Raw genomic sequence first — 15,174 nt, 5'->3', positions numbered from 1 at the left:
CTTTTCGAGACCCTCCGTCGGAACCGCCACCGGTCCCTGTGCTACCTGTGGCTTGGCGGGGCGCCTCGCTGCTCCCGGCTCCACTGTGGTCCCCTCTGCTGCCGCCGGGGTTCGCCGCGTAGCTTCCGGTCCCGCTGCTGCACGCCCTGTTGGCGCCGGCTCCGCCGCAGTCCGCACCTCTAGCGCTGCTCCCGGCTCCGCTGCTCCTGAAGCTGCCGCCGCTGGCTCCGCTGCTGTCGGCGTCTCTCGCGCCGCTCCCAGCTCCGCCGCTCCCGAAGCTGCCGCCGCCGGCTCCGCCGCAGTCCGCGCCTCTCGCGCCGCTCCCTACTTTCCTGCTCCCGGGGCTGGCTCCCGTCGGAGCCTCCGTCCTTCTCTGCACGGGGTAGGGGTGCTCCTTTTATTTCCCCGGGCCGGTCCCACGCCGGCCCGGTTTACGTTCCGGGAGACTTCAAAGTCCGGACCAGACTTCCGGGTCGGGTCCCGGAAGCTGGGCGGAAACCCGGGCTTCCTTCCTCGGGCCAGGTCCCCTGTGGTCCCGGCGCCCTCACAGCCCCATTTCATAAAAGCAAATTCTTCTTAATGACTGAGCATTAATTTTAAAACAATTTGTTCACGTTGTATTAATTATGCTTTTTATGAAATCTTTATAAATATTTAATGTTAGCCATCAGCAGTTTTTAGAATTCACTTACTTCTAGTCTTCTGAATTTTTACATATTATAAGAAGTTCCATTTGTAAGTTATTTCCTATTTTTTCAGACTTTTCTCCCTCTATTTCTGATGTCATATAATGTATACCTTCAAGATTTGTAGAATTAAATTTATTTCAAAATAATGAAGACATACTGTTAGAATGACTTTGTCCCAGTTCTTGAGCACAAGCAGCCTAAATACACCACTCTAAGATGAAAAAAACCCCTTTCCAATATTGCAGAGCACTGTTTCATTCTTAGTAAACAGTGGAATGCTTAAAAAAAAAACTTGTCACAGCGGTGGTTAATGGTAAAATAAAAATAAGCTTTCTTTTCTTATAGACTGTCTTGAAACAGTCTACTTACAAACTATTCTTAGACAGTAACAGGCAAAAAACTGGGAAGTGAATTTATAGCATGGAAAGCTTAAAAATGCACGTATGTGTATATAGACAGGAGGAAGAACCTCCTTCTCGAAAAGACAAGACAGCTGTTATAGGCAAACCACCCCTACCAAATGTATGATTTTTAGCCTTATCTGTGTAAGGAAATATCCATTATTGAAAATGGGTATAAGCAATGAACACATTTGAGACAGCATTGAACACAATTTGATCTGGGTCTATGCTTGCTGCTGTTCATTGTTCAGCATCAGTTAAGCTGCATTTATTTTCTAAGTCTCCCATGTAAAAGCTATAGAAGGAGAGACAGAATATCGTAATTGGATGTATCGTCACCTCTTGGGAAGGTTGAGGGATAAGCAAGAACCCTGTTCTAGCAGTGGTGCTCCAAACAGGTGGTCGCCTTTGATTGATCTAGTGCTCACAGTTTTATCTGCTGAAGAACTTCATGAACATGAGACAAGTCTCTGGACCTATTGTTGTGCATCAAAGATGTCTTTTAAATCTAGATTGTTGTTGTCTTTGCCTGAAAAACAGTAGCTTATTCTCTCGAGTACTATTTTTAAAGGGTCTTTGATAGATGAGGATTTGTCCATTTTTATTATGTGATTTTCCCCCTTCTCTTCCCTCCTCCCCAGAGAAATGTATAAAAGAGCTCAGGGAAGGACTCTGATTGGAAAAAAAAATTTCAAGAGACGATGGTTCCACCTAACAAGTAAAGAACTTACTTACCATAAGCAACAAGGTAAGTTGACATATGTTTATTTCAGCAGTTTTGGTTTTCTTTTTGAATACACTTAGGTCACTTCATCATGGAATGGTAAAAGTCTGAGTGTTTTCTTGTTAAAACAGTTGAATGACTTCAGACATCATAATTTTAGTATTTTCTGTAACAAAAAAGCATTACATATTTTCGAATCTTTATTTCTTTCTGAAAAATTATTTTAAAAATTTCTAAATCTGTGGCATCCAATTTTAATCCTTCTTGTTATCTGCAAATCTGCTTATTGTTTTTCCCAGAAGTGCACCTGGCACACCTATCAAATCCTTAATACGTGACCTGTAAGACATGACCCCTGGATATCCTTTCAGAGCGCTTCACTAGAGCTCAGAATATGCAGATAATAGCCTGGAAGCCCTGAGAGGATTGATTTGATCCGGGGTTTTGAGGGCTTTCAAGCTCCCTCCTGCAGCGTCACAGGAAGGAACCCAAGTCCCCCGGGATTCCAGGTTCCTGGTTCCTTAAGAAATGAAAAACTCCAAAGACTCATAGTTCAAGCTAAGATTCCTGGAGATTGTAGGTTCTTTACAGTGAACATGTTAGAGCTCCCTATTCTTTTCTGGCCATTTGGCAAAAAACATAGAAAGAGCTGGGGTGTAGAATTCTAAGACAGTGTGCATAGTAGGGTTGCTGTAGATGCTAGAAGCAGAAACTGTCCGTTTTCTAAGTTTTCAAAGAAATATCTGTGCTTTGGTGATGGATCAGCAAGTTCAACAAATTCCTTTTTCATGGAAAAAATTTTCACCCATTCTTGTTCTACAGATCTTAATCTAATTTCCTGTTGGGTTCCTCGTGGCTAGCAGAGCTGTTAAGGAACATTGGGCTTCTTGAAGTTTAAAAAAAATGGTCCAGCTGGGACTACATACAGCTTGTAGAAGCATGGATACATACTTGCATGTATAACTAATTAACAGGACTGTCTATTAATTGGCAAACTGTTAACATAGAGTACAGTAATAAATGGGTGGTTATTCCTGCGTATCATCCTCTGGTAATAGGCCTTGGTGTCCCTAATTTTCACTTGTGCCTCTTCCATCCATTTCTTTTCTTTTGCCTGATGGTGGTTTTATGCAGCATGAGTTATAATATCATGTGTTGTACCATAGCTAAGAGCTATGTTCTGTTTTTCACATTTCCTCTTTGTCATACTCTGGTCATACACAATAGACAAGAATAAGAATCTCAGCCTTTTTTCTGTGCAATATCTCTTCCACCTGATATCTCCTCTTGAGATTGTTCACATTAGGCTGCAATACTTGTTCATTGGGGAATGTTTCCACTTTGCACATCAAAGCTAAGTGCAGACATTCAAAAAGCCTGAGGCAGAATTGATCCAATCCACACGTTTCTCTAAGCTGCATGGATTGGATTGGCAGTGAATGGAATATACGTCTGCCCCTCAGTGAGGGGAGACAGGTGTTCCCACCCGCCTCCCAGCGTGGCAGAGATTGAGGGCAGCCAAGTGAGGGCCATCCCTGATCAGCTGTCAGACACATGCCCCCAACCCTCTGCTGCCACAACATCCCCTCTCCCATGCCCATCCCTAGGCTTTCAGAGCAGGTCACCATGGTACATCTGAGGAGGCACTCTGCAGACGGATGGTTCGGGCTCCTTGGAGCAACAGTGCAGCATGGGCCCTGGGAACAGAAGCTTCAGTTCTGTCAGACCACAGCCCCTCTGCCCAGCCATAGCTCCCAGTTCAGCCAGTAGGCAGCCCAAGGGGTGGGAGTGTGCAGAGGGATGTTGCCTGGCTTAGCTTGCCAGTGGCACCAGTCTCCACAGCCCTACTGCCTCTCAGCAGTGGGGGGAAGGGAAAAGCAGAGGGAATGGAGCCACCATCCCTTCCCCTCCTCCCCAACCTGGGCTCTGCACAGCTGCAGGTGGGGACCACAGTGGGAGCTTCCACCCCCAGCTACCCAGCTCAGCTGGCCATCGGGGCAGATCTTCCCAGCCCTCCTTTCCCATGAGCCACTGCCTCTCAGCAGCAGGGGGATGGGCAGGGGGAAGGAACAGAGTCCCAATCCCTGGGCTTCCTCCTCCCCCACACTGGGGTGTGTGCAGCTGAGGGAACCCTTTACAGTGGGGACTTCCTCCTAGCCCTGCTCTGGGCTGTCTGCTCCCTGAGCTGGCAGCTGCTGCTGGCCAAAGGAGATGTACAGTCACTGTGGGAGCAGCCCTGGGACCAGGAGGGAAACCTCTGTGTTCGTTCCCCCTCAACTGAGAGACAGTGGCTTGCAGGGAGGTGGCACTCTGGAGATTGGCCCCACTGGCCAGACAAGCCAGGCAGCAGTAGGGAAGCCCCCACCATGCAGTCCACTGCCCCCTCCCTCCCCAAAACTGTGCAGATCCCAGCTCAGCAGGGTAGGGGTGCTCTGTTCTCCCACCTCCACTTTTTCTCCACCCCCTTTCACCTTCCCCTCATCCCAGCTGACAGGTACAGGCAGGATGTAGGGCCGGGGAGCAGAGGCTTTGCTGCCTCCATTCTGCGACAGCCAGGGGGCAGGGCCAGCCAGGTACTTGGTCGAAGCAGACAAGTGCAGCCCGAGACCAGCCCACCAACCCTGCAAGGGGGAGGTTAGCGGGGTAGCTGCAAGGCTTCTAGGATGCTAAGGGACTGTGACCTAACTTGACTGGGAGTCGATCCAGGACAGAAGTTCAAAAGACCAGTCTAACCTGAACCGATTAAATCAGATACTACATTGATACAAGTCTATCTTAGACTGGGTTTCACCATTTTTAAACCAGTCTTTGTGCACTGAACTTCTGTTCTGTTACAGGTTTAGAACAGTTTCTGATCTTTTATACCAATTTATGTGTAAAGTCTCTACCTAGCCTAAGTTTTTTGGGGTTTTTTCAGTTAAAGTTTACTGGTCTCTGCACAGTACATTTAGGTGTACTCATTAAGTACCATATATCTTAACCCACTTGACAGTTGGTTTTTCAGGGCACTTCATATGATACAGTATTAATTTTTCAAAGATTTGGTTTTCCTCTTTGCTATTCTGCATAGTGGCAACTGTTGAGGTTTGATCTGCAGGGGTAAAAGTACAGGTTTTCACTTCAGTAATGATGATAAACCAGTGAATGTAATTTTAGAAAACTCACTGAAATAGTTTAATCTAATTTTTCCATTTTCAAGAGATTTATTCACTACAAAGCTCTCGGTTTTTTTAAAAGAATTTTAATTAAACCAGTCAAATAAATGGAAAAATAGCTAATTTTAGTGATAGATATTTTTTATGCCATTAGTTGAAACAGGTTGTAGGAACCTACACTATACAACTCCCATCTTAGTCAACCTGATTCCTAAAAATTGTTACAGTAAGTTAAGCAAAACCACCACAGGTGATTGAGAAATAACAAGGGGTGCTTCTCTCTCATAGTGTCTGTTTTGTGCTTTGTCTCATGCCTTTACTTGTAGCAGTTTTTAATCTTTTGATTAGTTTGTGCCAATTTTTTACAACAATGGTAATGCATGTGTAAAACCTTATGGCATCAATGCACTAAACTTAAGTAATGATTTCCAGTCTCTTGATCATTCTTGTTGTTCATTCACAACTTTATACAGACAAAGACCCACTTTACGTAATTCCAATAAAAAATATCCTCGCTGTGGAGAAGCTTGAAGAGAGCTCCTTCAACAAGAAAAATGTGAGTCACAGATTTAGCTTTTTAAAAGTAGCAGTAGCAATAGTTATCTGTAGTATGTTCTGGGAGTCTGAAGAGCTGTGCTCAAGTCCTGTAAGACTCATTCTGTGACTTGCCTCATTTTTTTGTGTTTGTAAAATGTGGGGAATTGTTGGCTGACTTCTATATGTACACTTGTTAGCCAAAATATTACTAGTGTTTGTTTAACTACGAAATACAGGACTATTAAATTTCAAAAGCTGATAGGAGGTTATGATTTTGAATTCATCATCATACTTGCTGCTTGGGGTTCTCAGATGTTCTCTGTTTTGGACCCTTAAACAATAGTTTAGGTATTATTAGCACAATTTTGAGGTCATCAAGGCATTGTGGTTTTTTTGCAGGGGTGTTTGAAGAGTGGGCTGGGAGGGTTCTGGTGCTCACAGGGTGTCAGGAAGGGAATTAATGAGGAAAGGGCTCCTGTCAAGTCGAAGTGATAGCAAAAGAGAAATGGTGATATGCATTTTCCTGTTCTTTTCATTCATGTAATGCCACTCGTCATAGATGGGGAGGAGCTGTCTGAGAAGCATGGGATACAGGGGTAAGGCAGTTAGTTCTTTGCTGGAAACATTGCTTGCTTATATTGGTAGGCAGGAAGAAGAAAAGAGGTAGAAATAATAGAAAACCCAGGTGCTTGGTTATGTCAGAAGGGAACAGCAGGAGGATGAAAACTGTCCTCTTGGACTCTTTGATCCCTTTGATTCACTCACTGCCCAGGTTCCCAGTGTCTGGGGTTTCTCTCTCTGACCTGAATTCAGTTGATGTGATTATCTTCAGAGCTGATCAATATTTAGTTTATCTTGCTGAGTAGGATTTTTGTGTAGAATAAAGTAATTTCTTCCACAGATGTTCCAAGTGATACATGTAGAGAAGACACTCTATATCCAAGCAAATAACTGCGTGGAGGCTAATGAATGGAGAGAAGCTCTCTGTAGGGTAACCAGGTGTAACCAGAGGAGACTGAGTGTTTACCATCCCTCTGCTTTTCTGAATGGGAGCTGGCTTTGCTGCAAGGCAACCCTGGAGAACACTGTGGGCTGCACTCCTTGCACAGCGTAAGTTGTTTCTGAAGCAAAATTCTCAGTTAGAACAGAAATGAGACATGGATGCTATGTTGCTGCTCATGCCGTCTACAGATGGCAGTTCCAGATTCTCTTTTGCAAGTTAACTAGTGGTTTCTTCCCTGGTTAGTAAAATGCTGTTGCCAATATGATTTATCAATCTTAAAATACCTAGTTTTTGTAAGCGTGCTGCCTCATCTGTTTCCAGTGCAAAAGACCAGGAAAGTCAGTACAGCATGTAAATTATAAATATTTTAACTGATTTATAACTGAAAAATATAGTGACTAAAGATCTTATAACCAGTGTAAATACAATGGCTAATTATAGCAGCAAAAGATTCATGTGCATGGGTGTGGACTGTTTGGACTACCTTCCCTTCTATTGCCGTGAAAGCAGTAACTGATAGAATTCTTATCACCCCTAAACTTACTGCCAAACACTTCAACTGCAAATACCCAACTTGTTGCTGCTTCATCCTAGCAAATCACTTCTCCTGGCATCTGTATTCTGGGCTGGAGAAATTTGGAAACCTAGGATGTTTAGTGTGTAGTTCTGTTCCTCTTCTAGCTCCATGCCTGCTCTCTAAGTTGTTATTCAGTAACTGACAGCCATGGGCTATATTCTCTAACCTAAAGGTGCTTTTCCACCTTTGGCAGCATAAAGCAGCTGTGAAGCTGGCATCAGTCAGCTGCCTGCCACTGTCTTAGCTTCAATGTACATAATGGGCATAAAGCGGGGAGGGGCACTTATTTTGACTGGAGGACCACTTGAGGAGTTCTGGTAGCTCTTGGGGGGAGAAGAGGGTGCTGATGCAGCATCAGCCCCATTACAGCTGTTTCCACTGTCAGGGTTTGGGGAGATATGTTAGGGCACACAGCTGGGCTGACAGGATGGAGTCCACGGGCGGGTGGGGAGTAGCATCCAGGAGGAGGATAGGTGGGCGAGGGTCAGGGCCAGGATCACAGGGTGGTGACAGTGCAGGCCCAGGACAGCCATGATCCACTCCCCACACGTCCTTGGGATAGTTCAGTTCTGCAGGGAACTGCATGCTAGTGCAGGGATGTGCAGGGAGCATATTGTGGCTCTGCCCTGGGACTTAGCCCCATGCTGTCACTGTCTTGTGATCCTGGCCCTGTTCCTGATCTTGAGCCCATCTGACCCACTCCCAGATGCTGCTCCCCGCCTACCTGCAGCCCCATCCAATCTCCCCAGCCAAGCGCACCCTGCCTGCAGAGGTCCTGGGCCAGTCTCCTGCCCGCTCTGTCCAGTACCCTCAGTGGTAGGTGCAGGGCAGGTGAGCATGGGGTGCTATGGCAGTGGAGCTGGGGTTGGCGCACACACCTGCTCCCAGGTGGCAGGGACTGTGAGGAAGCTGAGTCCAGCTAATGTGCCACTGCACAGCCCTGCAGACTACAGCTCCTAGCCTGCCCAAGGGCCGTACACAGGGATAGGGCAGGCTGTGCCTGAGGGCAGCAGAACTGACCACACATGCCACAGCCCAGGATTTAATTGCAGACTGGATTTAATCACTAGGCAGGCCGGATGCAACCTGCAGACCATGTTTTGTCCACCCCTGGTATAAATCATGGGAGAGGGAGGGCATATATAACCAGCGTTGCTTGTTGCTGGCTGGCCTATCTGCAAAGTTCTGATCAAGTGTGGATTAGAACAGCCTTGATGCTTCTCTAGTTTGACCGAGCCAGGTTCCTGTGTGGTGCAAAAGCTACCTTCACACCCTGCTGAGCACTGTTCAGATGAGTCAGCCTCAAGATTGTTAGTACACGCTGCTCAAGCAGTCCTGGGGGTCTTTAAAACATGCTTTTCCAAAGAGAAGAAAATGGCAAAAAAGTTCTAGATGTGCTTTCAGAAAAACCTGTGGTTTGTAGCTTTTTGATCTTGGGTAGGTTGGGAATTTTTCTGATATATTGGCTATTTTCCTTAAACTGTTGTTTTTTCAGAAAAGCAGATATGGGACTGGAAAGATCTCCTAGGCTGTCAAGTAGTCTTTTGCCTTCAGAGGCAACCACTTACCTTGGAAGTCGTTGCTTTAAGCTCTTGTATACAACTACAAAAGACAATACCTAAAATGCCAAGAACACCCTGTAATATGCTATAGGCAAATGCAGGGACAGCAGTGGTACTTGCCAGTGCTCTGCCACTACAGTAACAGGAAAGTACTTGATTCACACATGCTCAGAAGATGCAAGGAAGAGGACTTTCTTTCACCATGGAGGAAGGCTAAACCCCCACAGGCTGTGCTAATCTGACATGGGGAAAATTTCCTTCCTTACCCTAAAACCCAGAGGGAAGAATAAGGCCTTCTAGCCAGTAATCTCTGGGTTTTAGTCCTTCGGGCTTCAAAGGATGGTGAAACCTACCCACCTCACCAGTTAGAGGCCAGTAATGTTCGTGAGGAGGAAGACTTTTCATGACCCCTATTGGGGGACCAGCAAAAGCCCTGAGGCATGGGAATTACTAGACACCTTCTGCATGACAAGTTACCTCTTCACCACAACATTGGTATTGCAGATATGTGATTCCACATCACGCATGCTGATTTGAGCCAGAACTCCCTGTTCTGTTGTTGAAAAGCTGTTCCAACCCTTTTACTTTGACAAAAACCTAATTTCCAAGCTAAATTTAACTAGAAGCAGTTTGTTTAGAAATGGCTTTAGTGTGTTATAATTGCATTTGTACAGGAAACTTACCTATCCACGTGATGGGTTGCATTAACTTATAGGTCATGGGTAGCAACCAATCCTAGTAAAATCTAGCCTACTCCACTTGCGCATGAAGGGTATTATCATATTTTTTTAATAATTTCTTTTCCAGTCTGTCTCAGTTGAGTTATACAGAAAGACCCTCACTTTTTTTAGTACTTCCTGTTCACCATTCAGATACAGTAGAAACTTATAAAATGTGCATTTCCTGCCCTAAGTAGCACTTGAGAAATCACCAATATGAAGTATCATCCAGCAAAATTATCATCAAATCCAATTTTAGCAACACAATTTATTGTCCTCAGATATTTTAATACAAATCAAGTTGTGTTTTTTGCATCCGTACAAAATTTGTCATCAGTCTTGTATGCATGTGGTTTGAACATTTGAAGTGCTATGTAAACCTGTGTCACTGATCAGCATTATAAATTGCTAAGTGTTTTGAAATTTTGTTAGCACTCATTTGCTTTCAAGCTCTTAAGGTAATGTCCTTACCTTCATATTACATTTCCCCCCCCAATACAGAGGTGTTCCGGCCGATATTCAGATTGAAATTGATGGAGATAGAGAAATGGAGAGAATTTACTCACTCTTTGCCATCAGCATGCCTAAACTGCAAAAGATGGAAGGTATCTGACTGTAAATTCACTGAAGTTATGTGACCATAAAACCATTTTAATCGTATATAAATTTAGGCCCATAATATCATACTGTTGTCTTCAATATTTTCATTGAATATAAAACATATTGTACATACTCACCTTCTTAATATTACTGTATCATAGTTTCATAGTTGGTAGGGTCGGAAGGGACCTGAGCAGATCATCGAATCCGACCCCCTGCCATGGCAGGAAAGAGTACTGGGGTCAAACGACCCCAGCAAGGTGTTTGTCTAGCCTTGTCTTAAAGACCCCCAGGGTAGGAGGCAGCACCACTTTGCTTAGACGTTGGTTCCAGATCCCAGCTGCCCTGACCGTGAAGTAGCACCTCCTGATGTCTAATCTGAATCTTACCCTCTGCCAGCTTGTGACCGTTATTTCTAGTCACTCCTGGTGGTGCTCGGGGGAACAGGGACTCCCCCAATGCCTGTTGGTCCCCTCTGACTAGTTTGTAACAGGCCACTAGATCCCCCCTCTGCCTTCTCTTGTGGAGGCTGAACAGGTTCAGGTCCCTGAGCCTCTCCTCATAGGGCCTGCCCTGCTGCCCCGATCATGCGAGTGGCCCTCCTCTGGACTCTCTCCATGTTGTCCACATCCCTCTTGATGTGTGGCACCCAGAACTGTTCTTCATCTGTCTGGGCTAATATGTACTCTGTCTATATCTAGCTTCCATTTAATGTGCTACTAAGACATGTATGTATGCAAAACAGGAGTGATGAACACAATGTCACTATCATGTCACTATATCTCATCTTTACATACAGTAATTTATGTTAGTGCTCCTGGTCTTATTACAGCTGAAGAAGAGGGTGCTTTGTGGCATGGCAGCAATTCAAGAATACATGTAGTTTTATGGCAGTGCTAATAGTGGCCAGCCTTCTGTGATGAGCCAGTTAAGCCCTGTTAACAATTTTAACACCAAGTTTACTGTTTTTATTTCTTTGTATTAGCCTATATTTAATTTAAAAGTAACTGCATTTAAAAGAAACTTTGAAATCCCTATTTTGAGTCAAATAGATTTGCCTTGTCTGTTAGAAGTAGAACGCTGTGATCTGCTGTTTGTGTTGATCATTACAGAGACTTGTGAAAGTACTGCAGTTTATCAAGGTCCACAGAAAGAGCCTGATGACTGCTCCAACTTCAACATTGAGGACTCTGTAGCAACTTTCCATACTCTTCAACAAATAATAGCCATAGTAGAGAAGCTGAGAGAATCACACGACAAGTATCAGAAGACGAGATCATCTAGTGCTAAATATGGTAGTGAGTAAGTATCATATGTAATTCTGTGTGCACGAGCAAAAAGAAGAGTTTGAGGGTGGGTAGGAGCATTTGAGCACATGGTGATAACTCCTCAGTTAAGCCCTGCTGGGAACAGATTTTTGTCTTCTCCCTATTTGTAGCACAGTGTCCAGCACAGGGTAGCATTAAAATTCCAGGGATGCCTTTGGATGTTATTGTAAAAAGTATCCTATTACTACTGCTGCTGCTAGAAAGATTGGGTATTTAGACAAGTTGGCTCACCATCCATATTATGTAGTCATGTAGCATACCACTTCTGGAAATTACTGCTTCAAAAAGCACTGCATAATCTGTCAGTTTGACACTCCTGGCAGTCATGCAAGGTGGGTTACCTTTCACAGGTGAGCTTAGAACTTCATACTTGACCATTTGAGCCATATCCAGACAAGCACAGATGTTTGGTTCCCTGGCAACAACTAGCAACAGCACACTTGGGGCCACAGCTGGTTGTCCTTGGGGAATGCCTGTGCAGGTTACCCCAGCTGGGGTAGAGGAAGCAACTGTGCTGGCCCCAGTAGCTTTACTTGGGATCCTGGGGGCCAGGGAAGCTGCAGCCATAGCGATCCTGCAGCTTGGAGCCTGGCTGACAGCCATAGCATAGCTCTAGCTGGCTAGGCTCCAGTTTTGGGTAGCATGCACTGCCTTCATGTACACTGCCCTGCTTTTTTTTTGTGCTCTTTTTTTGACCCCTGGATCTCCAGGGGTCAACAAAAAACCGACACTGCAAGGTAGCAGTGCAGGAAACGCCTAAATGTGTGGTGTGTGGCGCTGCAGATGGGTCTGTGGCCTTGGAGTATATTCTCATATTATCCTGGTAAGGTATTTTTCTCCTTTGTCAGAAAAGTCTGAGTTGTTACAGAAGAGCTCTCTTAACACTGATTTCCTGTTTGCTAGCTTAATTTTGTGGTGCCAGTTGTTTGCACAGATCTTTCTGAGCCAGAGTTGCTCTTTGACTTACAGATTCCATGTGATAGCACGGCAAGGGGGGGGGTCAACCTTTTGTGGTAGGGATCCTCCCCAAGTGCCATTCTGATCCCTTTGCCCTGACTAATCTGTTACTCTGCTTTCTTCTCTGTCTTGTGCTCTCTACCCAATCTGTTGCTCTGATTTCTGCTCCCTCCCAGTCTGTCATGTGCCACACAGAGTGTTCCTCTCTGCCACTTGTGGGATGTGTGCCAAAGGTTGGCTACCCCAGGACAGAACTTCAGAATTCCAGTAAACCATGCTACTTCCTAACCTACAGTAGAAGCTATGCAAAGAGAATAGTTTTATACACAAACTCAAAATTAAAATTCTATGATACATAATTATTCAAAAAGCACCTGTTGTCATCAGTGTATTTACTTGTGGCTTCATTTTTTTTTTTTTTTTTTTGCAGAGAAAATCCAATTGTTGGAAAAGGTTCCTAACCAAAACAAGGGATGATTTATATATTTCAGAAGGAACTGGAAATACTAGGTGTTTGGGATTTTTATTCATTGTATATACTTGTCTGAAGTATTTAACAGTGAACGTTAGCAGAAATGCTACTTGTGTTGACAGTCTATTTAATATTTAATAGAAAAAATAATCTGTTTCGGAATCTAAGCTTGAAGTTGATTCTCATTTTGCTCAAGTTGAAGCTCCAGGATCTTGAACTATCAGATGCGAGTTAATATAAATGCTTCTGCAGTTGCTTTTTTTTTATCAGAAAGAACTTTCTCAAAGAATAAGCTTTCTAAGGGACAGTACAAATGTCAACTGAAGCATCTCTTTCACTATACTGCAAACTTGCATTAGTCTGCCATCAGTGACTGTTCTGCCAACAGTTGATCTTGCAATGAAAATCCCAAGCTATCATGACTTAAGCATCTGAAGCTCCAGATTCAGTGCATGTCAGGACTCTTGAATTAACTGCAGTCAAAGTTTTATTATGTCATGCAGTATGTTGTATACATTCTGCAGACAGAAGATACCAATTTTGTTATATCTGTATAATAACTGAAGAAGAAATCAGGGAGTTTATTATTGTATTGTACATTTGTTTACATTCTGGGGTGAGTAATATGTGGAGTGACATGAGACCACTATCTGTTTTCCCTCTTTAAAGAACCAGGTACTTTTTTGATATTTGAAAAAGCAGATTAGCAATCCCTGCCTGCAAATGAAAAGAATGCAGAGGTTAAGATTTTGGTTAGATATTGTTCATATCTTCTCCCCCACCACCACCTTTGTTCAACTTTTTTCCGCAATTGAGCTCAAGCTCACCCCTGATAATATTAAATCTGTTTTCGAATAATCACTCCAAGCACTTTAGAGATCTGGACTGTCCCAGATTTATTTTTAGATACTTTATAGTATCTACTCTTTATGATCAGTTGAATGATCAGTGCTGTTGTCTTAACAGTGCTTTAGTGAATATTTTTATATCTAAGTATATGGATTTTCTATTATTAGCCAGATCCCAGAAAAAAATTGAACTGCATTCTGGACTATAGAGTATTTGATTCTTGTTCACTTCATCTGAGAATTTATTTTTATGCTGGAAAAAATATGGATATAACCAATAGAAACAAGGTAGTGCTTTGGAGAAAAGAAAGCTAAGCCTTGCTTCATCAGTATTATGGTACTATTTTTAAAACATTAAAAACATATTTTATACATATGAATTTTCATTTTTCAAAAACTTTCTGGGGTGGGTTGGGTTTTTTTTCAGTCCTGATTTGCCCTAAGTCAATTAAAAATGTAAGTTGTCAATAGACATACAGAGCTACAATGTTCAGAAATCATAAGCTGTTTGAAATACTACATGTTTATAATACTATGGTAGGGTGGCTTTCTCCAAAGGCAATCCAGTTGGCACCACCGGCGTGAAATCAATGTTGAACTGAATGCAGTTCTCTGATTAGAACAATCATTTTGTTAATATTAAAACAACTATTTGAGATGATCTGTAATTTGGTACCAATATCTGCAACATCATAATGTTTGCTACTGGCCACTTTACATACCTACAACTATTTTTGCATTACTTTACTATTTGTTGTATTCATAAAGGAGTACTTTTTGCCATCATTTTAAATTAGGAAAAATTAAACTTGTTGACATTAGCTGCATCTATACAATATGCTGACTGTGCTAGGCTTACACTACTGCATGGTCAGCATCACAAAAAAGCCATTTGTTGGTGCTACTGCGCAGTAATGACTGCACAGTCAGAGTCTCGTGGAGACGCGGCCATTCTAATTCTTTCAAGGTCAACAGGACCTAGTTTATTTGCCATAAGAGCAAGTTTTTCTAAATTTGAGTGTCAGTATTGGGTCTTGCTTTGTATGGTGAGCAGTCTTGTTACAAAATGTCTATTTTTGAAGTATATTTCTGTCATTCTTGAAGTCAAACATATGCAAAATTGAAACTTACGGTGTTGTAACTTTTTTTTTTAAATGCACTTTTTATTTGCTTTGGTACTAGATTAAATAAAAGACAAGTAGGCCTCTTGAAATCTAAGGCCTTTGAAAATTTGTCATTTTATAGTATGTTTTAAAAATGCAGTAGGTTTTCTAGAATTGAATTTAGAGATGAGTAGGTTCACTAATATTATAGTTGCTTCCAGTTTGATTAGCCTAGAATGGAAAAATTACTCAGTTATTAGTTTTATTTGGACTGTAAATTATCTTTTTTTTAAGTGTAGTATGAATTTTGTGTAAGGATGTATTGTGGAAAATGTATTTTTATTTAAATTTTATTTTCGTATCAAGATTATTAAACTTTTTGTAATGTTGCCTGTAAACAACTCGCAAATAAATTGCAAAATACTTGAGGTGTACTGTGCATCTTCTGTGATGTCCGTAGCTTATTTGCGTATGTAAATAGGTAAGGATTAGCATAAAC

General features: G+C 42.8%; 1 protein-coding gene across 2 annotated transcripts in view; it reads left to right on the top strand.

The window, feature by feature from the left end:
* The window catches only part of RASA2 (RAS p21 protein activator 2), a 92,012-nt gene extending 76,898 nt beyond the window's left edge, over positions 1-15,114 (top strand). For both annotated transcript variants that reach the window (XM_019532995.1, XM_019532996.1), the window contains 6 exons: positions 1,732-1,838; positions 5,443-5,525; positions 6,408-6,616; positions 9,869-9,972; positions 11,080-11,269; positions 12,683-15,114. In XM_019532995.1, the coding sequence (XP_019388540.1) occupies positions 1,732-1,838; positions 5,443-5,525; positions 6,408-6,616; positions 9,869-9,972; positions 11,080-11,269; positions 12,683-12,713 (724 nt within the window). In that variant the 3' untranslated portion in view covers positions 12,714-15,114. The remainder of the gene's footprint in view (positions 1-1,731; positions 1,839-5,442; positions 5,526-6,407; positions 6,617-9,868; positions 9,973-11,079; positions 11,270-12,682) is intronic.
* The last annotated feature ends 60 nt before the right edge of the window (positions 15,115-15,174 follow it).

Source organism: Crocodylus porosus, unplaced genomic scaffold (genome assembly GCF_001723895.1).
Source record: "Crocodylus porosus isolate Cpor-Errol unplaced genomic scaffold, CroPor_comp1, whole genome shotgun sequence".
Classification (NCBI taxonomy): Eukaryota; Metazoa; Chordata; order Crocodylia; family Crocodylidae; genus Crocodylus; species Crocodylus porosus.
The sequence above is the reverse complement of the archived record's forward strand: the minus strand, read 5'-3'. Positions and strand labels throughout refer to the sequence as shown.